This window comes from Sprattus sprattus, assembly GCF_963457725.1.
Source record: "Sprattus sprattus genome assembly, chromosome: 16".
NCBI lineage: Eukaryota > Metazoa > Chordata > Actinopteri > Clupeiformes > Clupeidae > Sprattus > Sprattus sprattus.
Window position 1 is genome coordinate 8328734 of NC_137914.1, and position 21611 is coordinate 8350344.

At 44.0% G+C, this 21611-nt stretch overlaps 1 protein-coding gene across 1 annotated transcript in view; it reads right to left on the reverse strand.

Annotated features, from left to right (window-relative positions):
- Positions 1-2324, reverse strand: part of plxna3 (plexin A3) — a gene marked incomplete at both ends in the record, with an annotated part of 116405 nt that extends 114081 nt beyond the window's left edge. The window contains one exon of the mRNA XM_080853367.1: positions 1131-2324. Within this exon, the coding sequence (XP_080709493.1) occupies positions 1131-2324 (1194 nt within the window). The remainder of the gene's footprint in view (positions 1-1130) is intronic.
- Positions 2325-21611: the final 19287 nt, after the last annotated feature.

Below are 21611 nucleotides of genomic sequence, written 5' to 3' on the forward strand. Positions count from 1 at the left end.
CTGTGAACGCCATGGGAGCGTTTTTGGGAGAACTGAGGGGCGCAGCGAGAGGCTTGCTAGGTTCACTTCCTGCAAAACCCCACCCCTAGTGTGCTTACTGAGCACTGAAGAAGAAAGAGATCGGAAACAACACTACTCCTACTCAGATTGACAGTTTGCTGTTGACAGTCTCGGATGCTAAAACAAACAGCTACGAGCATTTGTGGCATAGCAGGAACTGGGTAAGTGGGGAAGTAGGAAAGCCAAAACTGGGAGACACCTTGAGAAATGTTAAATACTGTTTTCTTCAATGGCGGTGGAGTGTGCTAGGGCTTAAAAAGTGCCTTGGGGTTGCTGCAAGGCAAATAAATAATACACCAAAATAACTACAGGGATGGCTCGCTGTTACACTAAATTATAAGGGATTAATATTTAAGGTTTTTCAAACAGGGTGCACTGAGCCGTTTCAGATAGACCGCTTTGGTCTATGTCATCTTATCTTCATCTTATCTGATGAAAATTATTCACAGATTCATTGATTTAATGTTATCCAGCCAGCCCAATGCGTTCATTAAATATTGATGCAGCCCTGATTCAAACATCTGCCCGTGTTCCCGTCATAGGTCTAGAGGCATACACCTTCAGCGCTCCTATCTGTCTGTCATTCTTTTTTGTATGCCAGCCAAGTGATGCCTGGTTTGTATCTATTTAATCTTAAGTGATATTAGCAAATCGATGAGGAAGCCTTTTCCTTGTGTTTAGCTAACATGCAGGTTAGGCTCATACCAATACTTAAACACCCCACATTAGCTTGTGATGCAGCTTCAAGATCAAGATTAAATGTCAAACTTGATGCCCTAGATATACTCCAACAAACAGAAACAGCACTGGGCACTAGCCCCCGCACACACACACACACACACACACACACACACACACACACACACACACACACACACACACACACACACACACACACACACACACACACACACACACACACACACACACACACACACACACACACACACACACACACACACACACACACACACACACACACACAGACACAGACACACACATACATACACACACACACACACACACACACACACAGCGCTGAGGTATTTATAGATAATGCAAGGACTCACTGTATTGATACAGGGTAGCTCCTTGTTGAGCAGCCAAGGCAGGGACAACTTGCCCTCGCCTCGGTAACAAGACCTGATCCGCTCTCTCATCGCCAGGTTTATCTGATGCAGAGTGAAGAGGCACAGCACGGTTTCACGAGGAGGGTTCGCCCTGTTCTTCTGGCCCTGGGAGAACACCACGAACAGCACATCCTCATCCTCCGACAGGCCCAGGGCCTGGGCCAGCCTGCGACCCGGCCGATGCTTGAAGGCGGACTGCACCAGGCGATACTCCACGCCGTCCTTGGTACAGCCCAGGGGGAACTCGACGTAGGAGTAAAACTCGGTGTCGTTGGCGCACATGCGCACGATCTTGGAGGTGAAGAACTTCTCGCCGGTGGCATCCATCTGCGTGAGCTGTGTGTCCAGCTGCAGGGTGAGAAAGTAGATGTAGGTGCGACTCGCGAATCCGTACACGTAGTAGATGTCAAAGGCCGGGTACAGCGAGAGCGTGTCTGAGGGGATTTTGATCTGTGAGGACACGAAACCGTCCTGGTAGACCAGGCTGAACATGTTGTCGCTCTCCTCGTCGGTGACCAGCTTGCGGCTGGACAGGGTCGGGAAGTACTCCGACTTGCCGTCGATGGCCGCCCCGATGAAGAGCCGGCTGCCTCCTTTCTTCCGCTTCTTCTCCACGGGCAGGCCGTCGTCGTCTCCCAGCACCACGCCCGCCATGCCATCTGCCTCGCTGGCTCCCGAGAGGTAGTGCTCCTTGCGGTGGTGCGGCTCGCCCAGCTTGAAGAGATCCTCCAGGCGCAGGAACTGGCACACGCCCTGCCAGATGCTGCCGCACGCCACCAGACGGTTCCCCGAGTAGTCGACCAGCAGCAACTTGTTGATGTTGTCCGTGGGCTCCAATTTGTGCGCGCAGGCCCGGACGCTTGGCGGAGGGTAGCACTTGGCATTGTCTTCCACAGGGCCAGTCATGTGAGAACGCAGCTCTGACAGGTTCGCCGACAGCTTGTAGATGTGGTTGACAGCGCCCACAAACACATCACCTGTCTTTCGGTGCACGGTGAGGTGTGTGAGGGTCGTGTCTTTCACCCTGAAGTTGCCTGTCTCCAGGGGTAGCACAGTTGGGGTCGCAGGGAATGCTAGAGTAGTGGTCCCAAAGAGAAGCAACACAAGTGGTGTTGTCAGCCATATGGACTTCATGATTAAAGTGTTTTGTGTTTTTTTTTGTTGGGGGGAGGGGAGGGGGAGTAACTGAGCTCTTCCCTTGAGCTTAGTGGAGGCTTTCCTTTACTCTCAGCTTCAGTGGTTCATGTCTGAAAGGGAGAAGGAGAAAAAAAATGTCAAATTAGTTTGTAACGAAGGTGGGAGGCAGCAGTAGCCTGGTCTTAAAAAGAACATTTAATAGCATTTGATGTGACTTGAAAGCAAGGGGGAAAAAAACTGTTTCAGTTTTCAGCACTTTTCTTTTTGAATCCACACAATCTCTTCCCAGAGTCCATTTGGGGGGATTTAACGACTAAAACTGGACAGTCAGCCCCAGTAAGACAGCTGTGTGAGGGTTTTTTTTGGAGGGGGGAGGGATTATTGATCGAATAGCTTTGGTTAGTGCCAAGTCTTGTCACTCCTACTCCCTTCACTCAATGGATTGCTAATAAACCTTTACAGCCATCGCTAACACTAATCCTAGGCACATTTGTTAATTAGAGCATTGGCTGGAAATAAGCGAGTTAGACAACACTGCCCAGACAAAACGGATGCTAAGAGGAGGAAATGGTGTAAAGCGAACAAGGAGAGGAGAGATCTGCTAGCTGTATTATGTTAGCAGCTCAGTATATTTAACATAAATGCTTTGTAGATCAAACACATTGCTCTTCTGCTCAATCACCGCTCCCCCCCCCCCCCCCCCCCCCCCCCTCCCCCACTGGGTAGAACAGCGGGAATGAAAGAGGCCCTTATGGCACTCAAACAACCCCTCTGAGCAGGGTGCTCCTTGGCTCGGCTGACAGGAAGAACGGAGGCTTCTTTCTGCTTTGTGTCGGTAGCACAGATTTCAGCGGTTTGGGGGTTTCACTGTGTTTGCAGCTAGCAGCACCTCAAGCACTTAGAAATTTACTTTGTTTCTTAACAGAGGACAAGCCCTGAAGTGCTGAATAATGTTTAACCCCCCACCCCCCGCACACACATACATACACACAAAGATGTGCCCTCAGAAAAACTACAATCACCCCGCCCCCACCCACACACACACACACACAAACCAAATCCTCATTCCAGGCAGTGCTGAAAGATACTAGATACTGGATACTGGCTAAAAGAAACAGGAAAAAAAGCAATAATGTGAAGTACAATCATTCCTCCATATTGCTACCATGGCTTCACTTGGGGCCACTGGACACTATATATATATATATATATATGTGCATCTCTAACACATTTTCATTTGTCAACGGACTTGGACATGTCTATCACCCATGTTCAGAGTGCTGGAAAAAGAAAAAAATCGGCACAAATCAGATTTTTTTTGCGGAAGTCTAAAGTACTAAAAGCCACATCGAAACGGAAATAGGTACGTGGCTAGTATGTGGCTGTGCCTATGACCAAAGCTAGGTTTCACTTCATCATAATTATGCATACCCATATGCCCTTGTCTACGGAGAAAGCTGAAACCAAAGCCAGAGAGGCTTAGGCGTTTTTAGCCACTCAGGTTTGTGTCCTCTGCTTCAAAATGAGTTTGAACATTTGCTTTCACCCGCAGAAAACATAACTTGGACCGCAACTGTGCTCTAACCTGAGGATTTGTTTATGTGCTTTTACATATGCGGGTCATTTCAGGATAAGTTTACAGTTCACATGGGTGTCAGATTTAGGTCACGTTCTAAGAGAAATGGGAACACACACCTGAAAAAGATGGCAAGAGAGAGAAAAAAATCTTATTGGAGCAGAAACGGCTGCAGTCTGAACACAGCCCAAATGGGAAAATGCAATGCAATGTGGGAACGGACATATTTCTTGAGAAAACAGAACCAGAATTAGCAAAAGTGACATACCAATCCTTCCAGAGTTGCATTTCCTAAGCTTTCCAACAGCACCTTTCTTCACACACCCCAGTTTTACACCGACATGGAAATTCCAGACTTTAACAGAAATGTTGCAGAAAAGGACTGCAGCTGCCAGATCTTGGCAGGACACTCAGCATTTTCAGAAGAGGTTAATGCAAGGCTCATTGTGATACAATGGTATATTGTAAAGCCACTTCCTGACATGTGGAAGACGACACTGAGCAGCAATCACAATGATTTCATTACCAGAGAGGGATAGCCTGTTGCCAGCAGGAAAGAACCTGAATGAGTCCAGCAGAATGCTCTGACCCAACTTCAGGGAGAGTATATTCAGTCAGACGGCTGAACAGCAAAATCATTTTTTATTGATGATTTTTTTAAATGGCAATCAGGAGTGTCAATCCTCCTTGAAATTTGCATGCAGAAAAGTAATTACTGCTCTACAAAGAGAGGATCTGCTTTGTCATTCCAACCAAGCTACAATAGCTTGGCCACTAGCGCCATACAAATCAGCATGTTGGGACCAGGTATAATTGAACACCTTAATGATCTAATCTAATTAATCGCAGGTAGCTTTTAATTACTGGCAATGACAGTGTACATCACTGGGATCATAAGGCGGCAAATGATGACAGTAATCTACTTTGATCAACAAGTTTTTTATCACATTATTGCAAACACGCATCCCAATTTGAGTCTTCAACACAAAGCCACTCACTGGCAGACAATTACCAACCAAACACCTGTGTCATCAATGAAACATATGTGGACAACTAAGAGAGCGGTAAACAAATATCGCACGGCATATCAGTGCTTAAAACAAATGCCTTGAAACTTGACACAATTACAGAGAAATATCAGACACAGAGCACAAATAGAGCCTAATCTTTTTGTTTTGTTGGTGCAAATATTGATTTTGGTCTGTGTATTAGGCCTGATGCATGACTTGGCAGACTGAAAGTTCTCAGAGTTAGAGCTCCCATCTTTCTGGCCAGCTCTTCCTGGTGGTCTTTTGTCTCCGTCTGGACAGACACGGCAGTAAACAACATGACCCACCAGTCCCACAGAGCGTCACAGCAAGGTGCCTGTGTACACCCCTGGCAACAGCTCCTTTTAAGGGTTGCACCCTGGCGTTTACGGCACCCAGGTGAAATGGGCTCATTTGTTTGCTATGGGTCTTTTACGCTTAATGTAGCCACCACAGTGCCCATTTGACCGCCATTTGCAGCCTTGATGAATAATCTCAGCAGTGAGTTGAATAAATCCAGGGCCTTGATTGAGAGTGTATGGACATGCCCCCACAACTGGCCATAAAATTTAAGCTGCACAGCGAGGGCAGACGGATATAAAGAAAAACAGAAAGAAGGAGGCAAGAAAGAGGGAGAGAGACAGAGAGAGGAAGAAAGAGATAGAGAGAGGGAGAAAGAGGGAGAGAGGGGGGGGAATAAGTGCTACATCACTATAGTCAAAAGAATGCATGGTGAAAGAGGGCCATGGCCGTGTAATGTGAATTCATAGAACATTCCGGGAGATCAGTCAGTGGTTCACCTAATCAAGGACTCGGAAAATGCCACCCTCTTTTCACCACTTCTGTAATGAGGGTCAACAGCACTTGATTTAAAAAAAAAGAAAGAAATGGGAAAAAGTGAAGAACTGCCCTCTTCACAGGATTAAGATGCTAAGCCACTCATGGCCACGGCTGACAAGCTTGTGGCAAGATTTACTGAGGAAGGTGGAAACGCAGGTGTAAATTCTCTGGCCTTGTGCGAAATATCTTACTTAGGCTCTGACAGGGTGGTCAGTCTGACATCTCTATCTGTCGAAAATGCACAGATAGTTTAAGGGCACGGGTATATTTGTCACTGGCTTTCTCTCATTCTTCTCATAACAGCTATCAGAAATCTGAAAATCCACTTATAGTTCACCAGTCACCTAAGGACAGCACGAGTTGAGTGAATAATACTGAACCAAAGCTTTAAGCATTACCTCACAGCATCTATCGGATGAATCAACTTGTTCAAACAAAGGTACATTAGCAAAACACCATGGTTTGTTGTGATTATTTTGAAGTTAAGCTATTTGGACTGAAATGTGAGCTTAATTATCACAAACCACTGAACCCCTGTGATTCACAGCTAGCATGAGTAGTGTTAGATTTATCAATAACTGATAAGTAGGTTCGTACTGAACCGTACTGTAAGTTCGCCCAACATCATCATGTTACAAAGATAGAAAAAAAAAGTGTCCTGCCCAAACCTTTCCAGCTATTCTCTGCCTTTCTTATTTTACTTATCAGGTTTAAGGGGGGTTCAAAACGAGGCGACTGGCGTTTCCACTAAAAAGAACTTGCTGTTGCAGGTTCCTTACTGATGCTCGGATTTCTGTGGTGACGCAATAACAAAATAAAGGAAATAAGAGGGCTGAGCTCATAGGCTGTTCTCCTGAGGGGCGCAGAGAGGAAGCGAGAGAGAGAAAAATATATCTCTGTGTCACCTGATTGTTTCCTTTTTTTGTTATTCTGGTCTTGTCTCACATCCTGTGTGAAAATGGGGTCAGCGGCTCTTATTAATGGTCCAAAGCCTGCGTGGAAGTGTGTAGAAATCCTGAGTAGCGGTAGATGGCTAACACCCCTCCTTTGTTTCTCTCCTGCCTTCATCAATCATTGCGGCAACAGTATCAATATAGTATAGGCTATCGATTAGAGATAATAAGTCATTTGTAGACACAACATTAACCATGCTAACTTTAAGAGCTAGCGTAACATACAACCTTGAACATGATGAACAACACAAGATGCTGCAAATATAAACAAAATACTGAAATCTTTGCCACATTTATTTGTTGACTCAGTTCTTTATTGTATAGGCGAATGCTCCTATATACACCTCTATTCACCTAGCTATTCTTAAATTAGTCGAGAAAAAAAGAAATTACAGCTGGTCTTCCAATACCCAAGTAAGAAGGATGGGTGCAATAAACCCACCCTGTCATACCTGTAGAGAGAAGAGAAATTCACCTGCCTGGGCCACCAAATACAAAAGATCTCATTTAAGATACTGGTGGCGCGGTCTCCGGCTTGCTTGGCTGAGCAGTCAGGCAACATCAGCAAGCACAGACAAATGCAAGGAAGATCAGCGACTTGCCATCAGACAGAGGCTTTTGTTCAACCATCACGGAAACCCAGTGACTCGCGTTGCCAGCTCAGCCCAGCCCAGCCCAGAACTTATTCAGAGGATGAGCATATGCCAGTTTTAGCTGTGTCCTGTTAATCCTTCCCTCCCCTCTAGACACACCCCCCCCCCCCCCCCCCAACCAAATCCAAAAACACAACTGAAATGGAGACCTTGAGTTGTGAACCTTAGGCTGGCATCCACAGTTGATTTAACTAGGAGGCAAACAGAATCTGTCACCGGGCAACATCTGCCAGGCAAGCTTCGACTGCAATGACATCACTTTCGAGAGATAGCCGACGGTGGGGAGTGTTTGTTTTGCCTCTGGTGTTTTCAAGGCAATTAAAATTATCTGTCAAATGAAACTGAACGAACACAAAGGAATTCCACTGAGTAAGAATTTGTCATCTCCCTCAATTCAGCTGTGAGAGAGCCACATTTCAAGCATTTGAAATGGAAAAATGCTGTTAAAGTTCAACAGAGCAAACGCATCGTTATTCTAAAGTGTAACCAAACTCCAGGCACTGCTGTGGTCGTCTATGGGAAGAATTCGTCTTTGTACAAGATCCGCATTCAGTGAGGGAAACCATTTAACCACAACCATTCTCTTGGTCTCACTATCTCAATCTCTAGACGATCATTTTTATCTCTAGTGGACCCCGTTGACACTTACATTGCATGCACGGCATCCATAACATTTTATCTTTGTGAAACCACAGAATTCTAGAGATTCCTTCCCCCCCCTCAGAGTTGCCATTGAACCAGGCCCAAAACGTGTATCTTCACATACTGTATGCTGCAAAACAATTAAACATATATTTGACCAGCTCTGGCATGTTTAATATAGCCCTGATGTGGGGAGAGGGGTAACCTATAGATGCTCTCATGCAGAGGCTGCACCACAGAGCTGCAGATAAGTGAGATTTCAAGTGATAAGCTACATACCTGCCTACCAATGGATGGGCTGTGAAGTGTAAAATAACATCTTCTTTCTCTTATGAGTTACAATTTAGTGCATTGACGGCGCACTAGGCTTTATTTACAACTACGACTCGGACTCAAAACCTCTGGCACGGGAGGCGGGTGTGGTAGCAAGGACGCTAGCTTCTGTCCCTAGGATGCCTCTAGGTATGAGGTTTACTCACTGAACAGCACTGTACCCATCTAAACCTCACACATATTCTGGGTCTCCAGCTCCAATATAACCGGTGTTGTGTGCACAGTCTGGCACCGGACTCGAACTTGGAACCTTTAGTATGGGAAGTGAGAGTGCTAGCAAGTGCTCCATGGTGGCACCATGGTTGCTGTGTCTGTTTACTCACCACACAGTGCTGTACATGCTAGCTACTTTAACATAAACAACTTCAACTGCGAGGGGGTAACATCTACTGAAGGAAAGCCCTCCATCCTAAATGTATTATGTTTGTGAGCTTAAAGTACAACACAAACAGACACAAAAAAAAACTGTAGAGAGATCAGCTGAACGCCCAACACTGGGAACAAAACGTTGAGAATATAATAAAATTGAAAAAATGTTGTCCACTGATTTTCTAGACAGCATAATCAAATATAAATAATTTAGAGCCTGTCTGACCTGGACCCTGTTTGCGTAAAAAAAAAAAAAAGACTAAATAACTCCAGTGAACTGTGGACCAGGTGGATGTCCTCTTGAATAAAGACAACTGTAATATAGACCTATACGCAGACCTCAGTAAGGACACCTGTAATTCTGTTTGCCTAGCTGTAAATGGAGCAAAAAGACTGAAGAAACGCATGAAAATGAATATCAGGTTCCAAGACAGATGGTAGCCTATACCAAATGCACTAGCTTGCCCCGTGTGAATGCTTAGTCAGTTTAAAGAACGGGTGCCAGTGACTGCCACGCAAATATTTTAAATAACCACGTGCCTCATACTGCTACTGCCTATACCTCTTGGACTGTTGTTAAAGTAGTAGCATAGTAATTTCATGTGTGAAATACATTTAAACATGCCAATACACGTCTGTGGGCCCTAAACCCATATAAGTTAATTGTATCGATGCTTATTCAACCGTTTATAACACGTTATATTTGTTTATAATCCAAATTGATACAAAATTAACATTCAAGTCCAGCCGTCCAAAGAGCTGTTGACGAAAGCCTACTCTTATGGCATTAATTCTAATCCTTTTAGATCATCGTCTACTTGCATTGTTGTTTACATGGAATAGAAGAATACCCAGACAGCGGCTAGACGAGTGACACTTGTGCAGATGTTTAGGGCCAGACATATATACACACATAATGGCCAAGTGTTGGAACCGTGTTAATTGCACCCTCCTTAAACCTATGGCAGCCCAAAACACCCTCCACGCTTGAAAACTCAGCTTCAGCCTCCAGCAAATCTACGCCGACTGCAAAACGTCCAATCTACTGTACTATGAGGCATGGCTACCATTCTTAGAAAGGATGCAAACTATAGCATATGACAGAATAGTACGTTCTTAACAAGAGCTGTGTTGTTCGTTATACACCCATTGTCACCAAATTATCAAAATGAGGGGTGTACAAGGGGGTGAGGGGTATTTTTTTTTTTTTTCATTCTCGCTGGGTAGGTTGTGCATAATGGCCCCTTGCGAAACAGATAGACATTTTGCCGATGCCCTATCTCATAGGAAATACGAATTTACTATGTATATCAGCTGTGACAGACGACTCTAGGTTAGAAAACTGGCTAAATTCACACAGGCATCACAGCACCCACTGCGTAACGTTACACACCGCGTAAACCTTTTCGTTCGCCCGTGTTGCACGACTGACATGCTCGTTTAGGACTCTTAGATAGGTTACAAAGAGGAGACGTTCGGTGATGTTACTGAAATATTTCACATGAGATCACTGAAAACTGTGATTTGCTCTAACTTTCTAGGAAAAAACAACAACAGGAGTTGCTTATCGAGGCATAAGCCGCGATGCTTGATAAAGCAATCCTCTATTGTGTAGTGAGCAACAAACTGTGTGGAACCACAGGGCGTTTGTTAGTGATTATTTATTTTGGATGATGGAGAAAAACAAATACCTCTTAACGCCCCCTTTGTTCTTAAAAGAGCCATAACTGGCAGTCCGTTTCTTGCATTTCAATGCCATGTTAAATTCACTCCGTTTGCTTTGACCAACCACCTAGGAAATAGGAGCCAACTGAACATAAAATCGTGGTCTGGTTCATAGCCCGATAGCTATTACTCCTGTGAAAAAAGCTTCCCAGCGGCTAGACGAGTCACACATCCCAGCCGTAGCATAGCCTACGTTTAAGGTATGCTATAAGGTAGCTTAAGCATCACAATCAATCATTGCAATTCAACACCAATTAAGGAAGCTGTTGGCTCGTGTTGCAACAGCGCACGCACCTACCTGTCTTTTGAGTTCAACAGTTACATCCACATTTGTATCTGTGAGTATTTCAGTTCCGCGGCTGAAAAACCTTGCTTCCGTTACTCTTTTACAAAATCATAAAACGAAGCCCACAAGGCGCTCACCGCTGCAATGGCATGGTAGCCTCCTGGTCCTTCCCTCAAGAAACCGTCTTGCTTTCTCCAGGAGCTCAGATTCAGTAACTATCTCTTTAAATATGGAAGCTACCACTACTGTATTGGGGGAGTCCAAATTTGATCTGTGTGATAAAGTACAGTTTTGCGGTACTTAACGCAATATACTACACAGAAAATTACTACATTTAATGAAAAACATGTAGATGTTTTAACACAACTCACAGTTACTCAATATGTACTGTTAAAATGGATAAACATATTTTGCATGTGTACCGACTTCTCCTTTTGGACTTTGGTATTGGCCCGCCCTTTATCGAGTATTTTTCTACCAAGCCCAGATGTTGGAGAAAAGGCTGTATCTGAAGTCAGACGGGGATGTCTGCAATAACAAATAGATGGGCTATACGTTGGCTCAATGGTAAAACCAATGAAATGTCAGTTTTGAGTATTGAATTTTGAATGTATGTGTTAATCAAGTAGCCAAAAGCGTGCGAAACTGAAAAGTGGCAGAAAATATAGCGCAACTATTTAACTCTCATATTTCCCACTGATACGGACTATGTTGTAAAATAGAATTACCTTCTCTCCTTCTCTCACCCTCACTCGCTCAGTAAATGTATGGATGTAATGCATGCATGCGCACGTGGGCGCCTATGTATCAGTCTGTTAGCCATGAGTGCTAATCCCTAAATTGCTATTGCTTCTTAATTACACGTGAGGGCCGGGTTTGGCATAGGCTATTAGTTACAAAACTAGGCCTGCATTGGCATGAATGAAAACCTGTTATTAAAAGCTCTGTCACTGTGGACCTGAGTTTTGGCAGAGACTTTCAAACGTTTCAAAATATGCTTTTCTTTTTTTTGCAAAAACATATTCCTGAGATACCACCTGGGATAAATTATAATTTACCCAACAGACTATTGATTCAGTTTTTTTTTAACAGTTTTCACAAACGGCAGATAATAAGGATTATGATTATGCTCCCATAGTATATAGCGTAGTCATGTGACCACTTCAGAGTTTAATATACTCAGTGATCTAGATGTGAATTCTAGATGATTAAATCTCTATGGAAGAATATGACAAATTTGTGGCAATGTTGTTTCCAGGGGTTCATATTGACTCAGCTCGTGCCACAATATTGTATTGATATGTCACCATAAAGAAAGTACTATGATCTGTATTTAATATTTCACTAATTGATCATATTGTAGAGAGAGATATCACAGTCACCAAGTCTACTTTTTCTCACCATTAGAATAATTATTTACTGACTGAGTGCAATTGCTTGTGTTTCCATGGTCAGTTATGTGCATTCATTACCTGAATACCTATATGGACCGGTCCGGTGATTTGTGTCATGATACAATATTTGTAACACATCCGAGAAAGGAGTTTCCATGATCCCAACCCATTTCCTTCACTTATCTCTCTAAAACGTTTGACATCAGCTGCTGGCGACAACACACGTGCCATATCTGATAAGAGGAGAAATCCTTTGAGGAGGTTAAACATAGGGTCAGAGGGACAAAGCCCAAATTGAGTGGCATTCTCTTTTCTCTCCAGCTAATCAATCACTTCCTGTCAGGACTATATACAGTATTACAATGTATTGATCTACAATCCAGACTGATTTTCATATCCAAGAAGGAAACGTGATCTCTGGACAAATCTATAATAAGATAAAGACCAGGGAGAGGGTGACACATTGCTGTGTGTCTTTGGACAGCAGTGGACAAACTAAGCTAGTAGTAGTTACCTCAATCCGAGACACATTTCAGAGAGACAGTGCATGGGCAAATATTATGTGTGTTGGTACAGTATGTCCTAGCAATGGCAAGATTGAACCTTCTGACTCGCCTTCATTACTTGATATTCATTTGCAAATGTCAGAGCCTAATTTTAACCTGATAAAGTCAACAATTACATACTGTGTGTCAATGGACAAAGCTAAATTCGGCAAAATTGTTATTCAATCTGAAGGCCACATCTGAGAGAGTCAACCTGTATTAAGGGCGTCCTCTGTCGTTCTCCCTTAATGAAGTTTGATGTAATCCACCAGAAAGTAGCAAGGCAATCCACTTATTCAAATCATGCGGCCAGTAATTGCCTGTTGAGGAAAAATGACACTTGCAATCCCAGACTGCAGTAAACAACACAAATCGAATGACGTAAAAAGAAAATCGCAACTCACTCGTAATGGCTGCGGTGAGATCAATTAGACATGTCGACAGTTCTCTCCCCCCCCCCCGCACACAACCAATGCTAAGCAACAACATCACTTGACTTCTATCCTGTTCAATTCAACTCAACACTCAGACAAACAAGTTTATTAGGGGTCATAGGAAGAATTAGTTTTGTAAACACACCATCTTAAGAACTTTGGGAGGGCAGCCTGTTGGTCATCCTTCTATCCCTCTACTTCTAAGGCCTAAGATTGATCCGGACACACTCTTCTAAGTCAAATCAGTTTCTCTCTTTCGCTCTCTCGCTCTCTCTCTCTCTCTCTCTCTCTCTCTCTCTCTCTCTCTCTCTCTCTCTCTCTCTCTCTCTCTCTCTCTCTCTCTCTCTGCCCTTCTCTGTAATTGTGTACAGCTGTAATTGAAGCCACTCGAGGCAAGCAGGCAGGCAGGCAGGCAGGCAGGCAAGCAGGCACGGCTCTTGGTTCCGTGACCACACTGGGCCGCCGGTGGAGGAGTCTGTTTTGCTCCTGCTAGAGAGGAGAGAAGGAGAGGAGGAGAGGAGGAGTGGATAGGAGCAGATGTGAGCCAGGGAGGTGGAGGGAACGATGGGGGAGTGAACCTCCAGTGCAGATGAAATGAGGCCTGTGGTTTCCTTTGAAAACCGAGCCCCGCACCAGCGCAAAATCCCCAGTATCTGGAACGGACTGCCTCCCTCTCCACATCCCGCTCCTTAAAAAAGGAGAGACACGAGCCGAGCCGAGCGCATATTTATAAAGGGAGACATGTTATTTCAGGAATTGTGCACTTGAGACTTTCCTTTGTGCTACAAAAGCATTTTCTAAATGTATGTATTAGTTTTGGACAGGAAAGCTAATTTAAGAGAAAAAAACAGCAAAGGTGCACACACATAACTCAAAATCTTTGCTGAGAAGGAGCCTGGTAAAAGATTAAATGTAAATATGCCATGAGTAGTGTTTTTAAATAAGTAGAAACCTACAGATACATAACATGAATGAGCATCCAGTATGTACCCTATCCAGATTTTCCCCTTCAGTATTTATACCAGTCAGCTCACAATATCAAAATCTAAGTGAGTTTGCAGTCAAAGAAGAGTGGATTACTATTACATTCGGTGTCTTTCATTATCAGTGCATTTTCTCGTCAGATGGAATTAGGGTGGCACTCTATCATAGGTCATGTCTGCCCCCTTTTTATTAAGTCATACAGTTCAGGGAACAACCTGATTTATTGGATTACAACATTATTTGATTCTGTGCGTAAGCCATTAGCCAACAAAAGTGGCTTACCTGTTTGCCCAATGTCAGCTGAAGGTTGCGGCCCAGCAAAACATATTTCTGTGAAATGTGTTATTTTATGTTGTTAGTCACCAATATCGCCTTCTCTGGGACATACTGACCCTGCACTTGCAAATTAAAGACTGAATTTATGCTACTTACCTGACAGCACAAGGCAGTATGACTTCCACTGGTTCATGAGCCTGGTAAATGATTCTGCTCTCCAACCTTTTCTCTATGGAGCTCTTTACTGCCTCCTAGTGGTTTTAAAAATGATCTTCAACGTGCAAACGGTGATATGTACTTGGCAGGTTGTGCCATATTAACCTTGTTGTCATAGTTCTATTCACTCTCTTACCTTTTTAAAATTAACTTTTTTAAAGCATATAATATACGTCAAATGAAAGCGTCCACTGAAAGAACACTTACTGGTGGAGACTGGTCACAATATTGTTTGATCGCAACAGCTTGTGCCGTTCACACTCTTGGTCTTCACCCATGAAATCCTATTGGCATCACATGTCTGGCTGTTCTCTGTTGTCTATGAGTGGTCTTGGCAGTATGGGGTAATTCAGTGTATTCAGAGCAGACCACAACAATTCGCTTGGATTATAATGAGGCCTGATTATTGAGATTTGATCAAATAGTGTTGATTTGAAAAGATTTGAGTGTTGAGTCACTGCTGTTCATTAGCTATAAACTTGGACTGTACATGGCCAGACATCCACAAGCATTGTTCAGTGGCATGCGAATTAAAGGGAATGTATGATTGGAAATACATTATGAGCTTTGCTGTTTTTTGCTTAAGGTGCTATTTCACACCACATGGAATGCGTTTTATTGTTGTGCACCCCCACACATGCTTCTGCCATGCTGATTTTTTTTCCATTCATTGTGTCTGCAATGCAGGCCAAACCATATAATTGTACTGTTCTCTCTCTCTCTCTCTCTCACTCTCGACATATATCTCTCTCTCCATTCTCACTCTCTATCTGTAATACATTTCCCCCTTTCCCAGGCTTTCCCTTGTGACATCCTGCAGTAAAATTATTCTGTCCCTTAATTATCACATCAAGATCACATTTTTGCTTCCCCCGAATTCCCATGGTGTGAAGCAGACTCTCTAGCGAGCCTGTGCACTTCCTCCACACTCTCTTTATCAGTTCTTGTCGGCACACCGCTGAAGTTTTATTTATCAGTCCTTTCAGCACTGCAAGTATGGCTGGTGCCCTTCAGCGGAGGCAGTAGAGTAGAGCACATAGTTTTGAAATACATTGACGTGGCTAATCGCTGCTGCCATTTCCACAGATGTTCGACACAGTGGGCCAAAATGGCTTTTCATGAGGCCCATGACGTGATTATAAGATATATAAAATATATTTATTGCATTAAGGCTAATTATAGTTTGTGGTGGAGCGCATTGTTGGGGGCAAATGTGTCGATAAATAAACACCCAAGATGAGAGGCGCTAAACAGACAATATCCTCCGCAGCGTGATAGCAATTTTCCATTCTTACACGGCTTGATAAATCCATGCAGAAAGCCACGGTGGGTGGGGGGGGGCGGAAAAACACTGAAGATTATCAGGGGCTGTGTGTAATTCAGTGGGGACTCATAGAATCAGATCAGACGAAAATGAAACAAATCAAACACACGCAGACACCCACAGATGTGTGTGCCCTACAAGCGCTCACGCTACAGTATGCGGCAGTTCCTTCCTTCCCCTTAAGAACCCTGATGGAATCCACATGTAAATTGATGCCTATTCCTTTCTAATTTGCTCAAGACACCATAAAAAGGCCCCGCAGCATGCATGACAATGCCCCCTCTCTCTGTCGACTGCCGGGGCACAGAGACCTCTCACAGTGTCCTCTCTCTCTCTCTCTTTCTCTCTCTCCCCCACTCTGCTCCTGCTTTTTACCCTCCTAAACTTCACATCTGGCCCCTATAAGCCACTGCAGCTGTTTGTGAAATTATGTGTGTATTTTGGAGGGTCCAGACCACAGAAAGGCAGCCCTCCTCCTCCTCCTCCTTCTCTTCCTCCTCCTTGCCTGAAACCGCAGAGAGGTGGGAAGGCAACAATCTGACTACTTGGAGCCTGTATCTCATGAAAGCACTCCCCAAATCTGAGCCACTCTAGTCTCCAAGTTGGCCACGGTGCAGTAAAGATTTGCAGGCCTTTCATCTCATGGTTTACGCTCGCTCGGAAAATGTTTGTTTGCCTCGTTTTCTAAACAAAACACACAACAGGTCCGAGATGATTAAAGTAGAAGAACTTGATGACAAATGTGAAGGTTTTATTTTAAATCAGAGACCACATTACACACAGGAGTCGATATCAGTTGTGTGTGTGTGAGTGTTGCTGTTGTCGTTGTTTTTTTACAGTAGTTTGTGCATATTGCTCTGCTGTGTTTTCTACCTTCTACGGGGGAATTGTACAAAAAACTTCAAAGTAGGGCTCAAACAGTTGCCAAGCAACAACTCTTTGTACTTGTACCCCAACAGCCACGTTCACACTATTGTACTTGGTAGGGTATTCCAGCGGGGAAATTATTTCCCTGCTCGCACGGAAAAAGTGCCACATATATCCCTGCATTTTGTTTCCTGCAGTTTTCAGCTTGTGAGAGGAGGGGAGAAAATCTTTCTTTTAGCAGAAAATTGGGTTAAACTAAAAAACCTCAACCTCTGGCAAAAATGATTTCTGTCATGCTGAAGCAATGTGTGCTGTATCTTCTTTAATGAAATCAGTGTGATTCTACAGTGAACTGGCTAACATCCCTACTGAACTGAATGTTTTTTTTTTCTAAAACCCAGGATATGATGTATATGCCTTTATATAGAATACAAATTTGTGAGTTTTTGCTGTTGGGCTTACACACTGGTTAGTGTTATACCACTGAAATATGAATCTTTGCTAAATGAAACCCATCATGCCATGACTAGCCCTCAGTTCCTCATTTTAGCCTCATAGTCAATCCACAGTTTTCCCTTCGTGTGGATAACCTATTTTCCACTACCTCTTTCCCCATGTCCCCTCATTGAAGATGCACTCAAAAGATAGGTTTCATTGAAGAGCGGGGACGTAATATCCTTTTAGAGATGGATTTGGAGGGGATGTTTTAGATGTTTTTTTTTTTTCTCCTTTGTGCCCTTGTTAATTAAAACACATGCTGAAAATTACCTGTCACCTAGCAACTACTCTGGAGTAACATTCAACCAAGTGAAAATGAATAATCATGTGCTTAAAAGCTCTGTCAGAAACCCCAGAATGTAAAATAAGCCCCGCGTGGAACCGGGGAGAAATGATCCATCACGTACGTTCAGTAAATCTCCACGCGTCGCCTTGCTTTTCCACATCAACCCCTTACTGTCTCTGCTGCCTCAGGAACGATGAGGACTGGCAATGCAGAAATCATTCTCTGCCAAGCGGAGCGCGCACACAGTCACACACAAAGCCAGCAAAGCCCACACAGATTATTGATTTCACATGTAACAACTTCATATAAAAAAACACACTCACCATACATTCTCAAGTCAACTGAGCAGAGATCACTGTTGCATTTTCTCCTGTAAGGGATGGCTATAATGTTTTCCCTACAGGATGACAAAAATAAACACTAAACTAAACAATACATTGCATTATTTTGCTGTATTTTGAAAAGTAAAAAGAGCAATTCTCATATATCTAAATATTCAACAGGGGAACTGCAGTAGAAGAAAAACAGAGGATAAGAGAAGAGAATGTGTCTGTGGATGAGCCATGTGATGTGTCCCCAGAGACTCACTGAAAGACCCGGAGAAAGGCCTGAAGTCTCAAGTGCAGTGTTACATCTTAACACCTTTCCATTGGTGTGAGGAGACCGGCACACGGATCCATAGATCAAGAATAGACACGATAATAGATTGACCGTCATGGCTGAGGGGGAAGTTTGAGTGTACTTCGTGTTTACTGTTGTCTGTCTGTCGCTAAGTGCAGCAAGACGCAGCCAAACACAGCGACATTGGACCCATAAGCCCTCTTGATTAAAACAATCACACGGCTGAGTGAACATGGCAGTTTGGATAGAGCTGTGCCGCTGCCTATCGCTCTGCCACTGGCTACCTTGTGGGGCCCGAGCTGAGTGCGGCTGCTGTAGGCTGGAAGCACTGGAGGGCCCCGGCGGTGGCAGCTGCTCGGCTCAGATACACGGAGTGAACGTCTCCTCTCCGATTCCACCCCCCCCAGCCCCCAACCTTCTCTCTCCCCCGGACGGCGTGCCTGTGGTCCCTCTTCCACGCAGACAGCCAACACCCAGGCACAGAGCCCGGCAACACCCAGGCATGAAGCCTGATGTGGGGGGGAAAAGAGAGTGCCACGCAATGCTTACACTCTTTTGCACCTCCCAGTGCAATCAGTGCCACCTCACACACTCGCATTGACACACACACACACACACACACACGTCAGGTCCTGCTATCTCAGCAAGAGCCTTTTCTGCTTTGCAGCTGAAAGAAAGAACAAAGAAATGTGAGAAGAAAAGAGGATGAAAGAGTGCAAGTCAGAACAGAGAAAGAAGGAGAGAGAAAGGGAGGCAGAGAAGCGTAGGAGTGAGAAAGAGAAAGAAACAGAGATTGAGAGAGGGGAAGGGAGAAAAACGTGAGGGAGAATGTGCTGTATGAGTCTGAAACCTGAGGAACATTAACTGAAGTGAACCACAGGTCCTGTCTGAGCTCCCGGCATCGTCTGTCTGCTGTAAGTGACCCACCCTCACAAGCTCCTACATTTGACTTCATGGCGGGGGATGATGGTCAATAGAAATGGTGTATTGTTTCTCATCGATAGGCAGTGCAATGTCTTTATAAAAGACAAATTAATTCTTTGGTCTTAGGTCCACAAAGAACACATGGTAGCCTTGGAGGAGAGTATCATAAGAAGAAGAAAAAAAGAATGAGTCAGATTAAATAAATAACTGCAAAAAACTGACCAAGATAAAAAACGCAAAACCACAGATGAATCAGACATGGACTTTCCAGAGTCATGGTTAAAGTATGTCATGAGAATCGCGCAATATAGTTATTAGGTCTTATTACCGTAGGCCTGGAAAACGCAGATACACAAAATCAGTCCAAAGTCACTCATACATTCCAACACCATGTCTGTGCCAAGGTTGATGTCAGAGTCCAGTTTACAGTAATGTACTCAAGAGGCCTTCAATTAAGGTACCTGGTTAAAAAGTATGCTCATGTATGAGGATAAGGCTGAGCCAAATACTGTGCTCTGCTGTCTACTATGGCTTAGTATTCACAGAAGAACTGATATATTTTGCCTGTGTAGTCACACACAGCATGTCTCCATACTGTCATTTCCGGAACTTTTCACTCTCCCTTTCAGCTCTCTGTGTCACATCATTATAAGGCTTTTATGACTGTTATTGAACTTTTGCCTCCATTCGTCAGAGTCAAACTACCGGGCCCTCCACCATGCCAGGTCCTTAATTGAATCCAGCCTCCTCTCCTCTCGCCCGTGTCTTACAGGGAATGTCATCCCTTCCCTCCTGAACTGCCTCCCCTTCTTCTTGTCTTGTCCTTCATCTCATTCCTTTACTTTTTTTACCCTTTCTTCTAGGACTCCTCTCTCCTTGAGCTGGAGAGAAGCTCCCCCAAAACAGTCTCCTCTAATCTTCAGCCAAAAGATCCAGAACCGACCAGTCCACCCCTGTGGATGGGCGCACATGCGCACACACACACACTTACATTAAATCTCAGAGAGAGACAGAGAGGAGAGACGGAGACTTACTTGGCTCAAATGTACCAAAGCTCCAAAGCAGCATATTTCACACACACTTTAATAACAGAAGTATTTCAGGGGAAAAAATATTTATTTTGGATAAGATTCAAAAAGATACTAAGCTGATCTAACTGATTCCTGATCTAACACATTCCTTCATACAAATGATCAATCCCCACAATAAAGAAAGGCAGAAAAAAAAAAAATCCAGTCAGGTGGTGTATGTTAGGCGGTCTCTACTCAAACACAGTTTTCTCTACGAAACTACAAAGAGAAGAGGGATCTGGATCATTGTCCATGTGCTCGTTTTAGCAGCACAGGCATTCCTTGTCTGCAGTCTTCCAACTGGCCTCAGGCATAGACAGAGCCTTTTGACCGGAATCTCACGACTGAAGGCTCTTTTGTCTCTCAGGATACTAGGCATTCTGTTCCGCGCAACACAATAATGAGGGACCCGTACGTTAACTGAGAGGTTAAGTAAGGAATGACACACACATTTACAGAATTACAGACACACTAAAGACCCCTCGCCACAGCCCCAGATCATCACACCATTCACAGCGTGTACTAATCCCTCGAAATAATTCACACTCACGCGAAAAACAAAAAAAGCGGGGCTTTACATTAGCAATGTGCACTGAACTCTCCCGAGTTCATAGCAAGGCAATTTAATGATGTTGTCAATGGGAAATAAATAGATTAAATCATTTAGTGGGGGGATATTAATCACGGATGAACACGGCAGTCTTGTGTCAGTGAAGTCTCCGTTTTAATTTGAACCATCTGAATGTACCCTGGAGATACACATTTTCTGCTCTGTTGTGTGAAGGGTGAATATATTTCAAAAGGAAAAAAAATTAAAACATGTGAAAGATCAGCGCATCACTGGGGCAATAAAAATGGTTCTTTTATTAATTCATGCTTGGCTCACAAAAAAAGGCTTTCTTATACAAAGTCAAATGTGGAAGTCTACACCGCAACATAGGAAATGTCTCACAAAGAGGATATGAGCGGTAAACTAAACACAACTGACTTTGTGTGTGAGCCCATGTGTTTGTGTATGTGTGTATAAATGTACTGTATATATGTTCGCATGACTACATTTGTGAATATACAGTATGTGAGGGTATACGCCTACACATGAGAACATGGGTGTGTGAACTTTGGGTGGGTGTGTGCTGCTCTGCGACTTGTCTGGAGGTGGTGGTCGTGGAGGGTGAAGGGGCTAGTTACGAGATTGCCCAAGGCTTGGGTTGAAAAGCTATGGCAGAAGGTCATTAGATTCCCCTTTCACATTAGCATCTGCTGAATGGGATTAGCTGCCCAGAGGAGTGAAAACCCTGACATCCCACAGCCTCAGCCAACGAATGGAGTGGCCATTAGCTGAAACCCCCCACCAACTCCCCAACCCCGAAAAAAACACGTCCAGCCTCCTTCCATCCTCACCTACCTCTCACACGCTTTTTCTTCCTCTCCCTTATTCAC